This window comes from Sinocyclocheilus anshuiensis, unplaced genomic scaffold, assembly GCF_001515605.1.
Source record: "Sinocyclocheilus anshuiensis isolate Anshui unplaced genomic scaffold, SAMN03320099.WGS_v1.1 scaffold555, whole genome shotgun sequence".
NCBI lineage: Eukaryota > Metazoa > Chordata > Actinopteri > Cypriniformes > Cyprinidae > Sinocyclocheilus > Sinocyclocheilus anshuiensis.
The window spans coordinates 584,438-586,191 of NW_015552571.1; the positions used below are offsets into that span (position 1 = coordinate 584,438).

The 1,754-nt window shown below is 36.7% G+C and overlaps 1 protein-coding gene across 2 annotated transcripts in view; it reads left to right on the forward strand.

The window, feature by feature from the left end:
- Positions 1-1,754, forward strand: part of cabp4 (calcium binding protein 4) — a 13,330-nt gene that overhangs the window by 9,204 nt on the left and 2,372 nt on the right. For both annotated transcript variants that reach the window (XM_016455831.1, XM_016455832.1), the window contains exons 5-7: positions 176-319; positions 1,092-1,201; positions 1,371-1,518. In XM_016455831.1, the coding sequence (XP_016311317.1) occupies positions 176-319; positions 1,092-1,201; positions 1,371-1,518 (402 nt within the window). The remainder of the gene's footprint in view (positions 1-175; positions 320-1,091; positions 1,202-1,370; positions 1,519-1,754) is intronic.

Here is a 1,754-nt window from a genome sequence, read left to right on the forward strand (position 1 = left end):
ATATATATATATATATATATATATACACACACACACACACACACACACACACACAAACACAAAACCCACAAAACATTCTCCATTCAGAGTAATACCTAAGTCAAATACTATATACTTCAATTTGAAGAAAAGTTGGCAGTGTGATTAAATGTGACTACATTTCTTTTCCTTTCAGAGCTGCATGTAGCATTTAAAGAGTTTGACTATGACCAGGACGGGTATTTGCACTACAAAGATGTCGCAGACTGCATGAGAACCATGGGATACATGCCAACAGAGATGGAACTGATTGAGATCATTCAGCAGATAAAAATGAAATGTGAGTGTGTGCGTGTGTGTGTGTGTACTGGTATATATGGTTTATGAGGACACAAATGTGTATAATGACATGGGTACTACAACGTAAACATGGTTTATGAGGACACTTCCTGTGTCCCCGTAAAACAAAAGGCTTAAAAAACATACAAAATGCTGTTTTATGAAATTCAAAAATTGCAAGTAGTTTTCTGTGAGGGGTAGGTTTAGGTGTAGGGTTGGTGTAGGGCGATAGAAAATACAGTTTGTACAGTATAAAAAACATTACGCCTATGGAGAGTCCCCATAAACCACAAATGCAAGTATATGTGTGTGTGTGTGTTTGGGGCCAGTAAGATCTTTTTAGAAGTTTTAATAATTTTACTCAGCAAGGATGCATTAAACGGATCAAAAGTGACAGTAAAGACAAAAGTTTTCAATTTCAAATAAATGCTGTTCGTTTGAACTTTCTATTCATCAAAGAATACTGAAAAAACTATCAGTGTTTCTACAAAAATATTAAACAGCACAAATGTTTTCAATATTGATAATAATAAAAATGTTTCTTGAACAGAAAATCAGCATATTAGAATGATTTCTGAAGGATCTATTTTAAGTTGGAATAACATTTCACAATATTTCTGTTTTTACTGTATTTTTGATCAAATAAATGCAGACTTGATGAACATAAGAGACAAACATAAAAATATCTAACCAACCCCAACCTGCTGAACAGCAGTGTAAATCAGATTAAAAGTAAAGATAAATGTGTCTATGTGGTGTTTTTGTGGTTATAGGGGGAGGCCATGTGGACTTTGATGATTTCTGTGAATTAATGGGGCCCAGGATGCTGGCTGAAACCGCTCATATGGTGGGTCTAAGGGAGCTGCACTGTGCTTTCAAACAGGTGAGTATGCACTCTAAAGTTCCCTTCAAAGGGAGCTCACTTTAAAGTGTACATTAAATAGAGAACAAAACGCCACAAACATCAAAACATCATTACCTTGCATCTTTTTCCAACCCATAAATAATATTACCTCTCCATAAAACTCTGCATTCCTCTCTGCCTCTCTTAGTTTGACTGTGACGGTGATGGACGGATCACCTTTGAGGAGCTGAAGGAGTCCACAAAGACGCTGCTCGGGGAGAAACTGAAGAAGGGAGAACTGGAAGAAATTCTGACAGACATCGACCTCAATGGAGATGGGAACGTGGACTTTGATGGTAAGGAAGGCAGCATCCTTTTTGAACGCACTACTCTGTTGAGCTGAATAGATCATAGCACAAGTTCAAACTCAAATCACTGAGCAGCAAACAAACAAAAAGCTGGAACTTGTATCGTAACAAATGCAAAACAATAACCATTTAACTTGTGTACAACAAGTCCCTTAAAGGGTTAGTTCACCCAAAAATTAAAATTAGCCCATAAATTACTCACCCTCAAGTCATCCTAGGTGTAT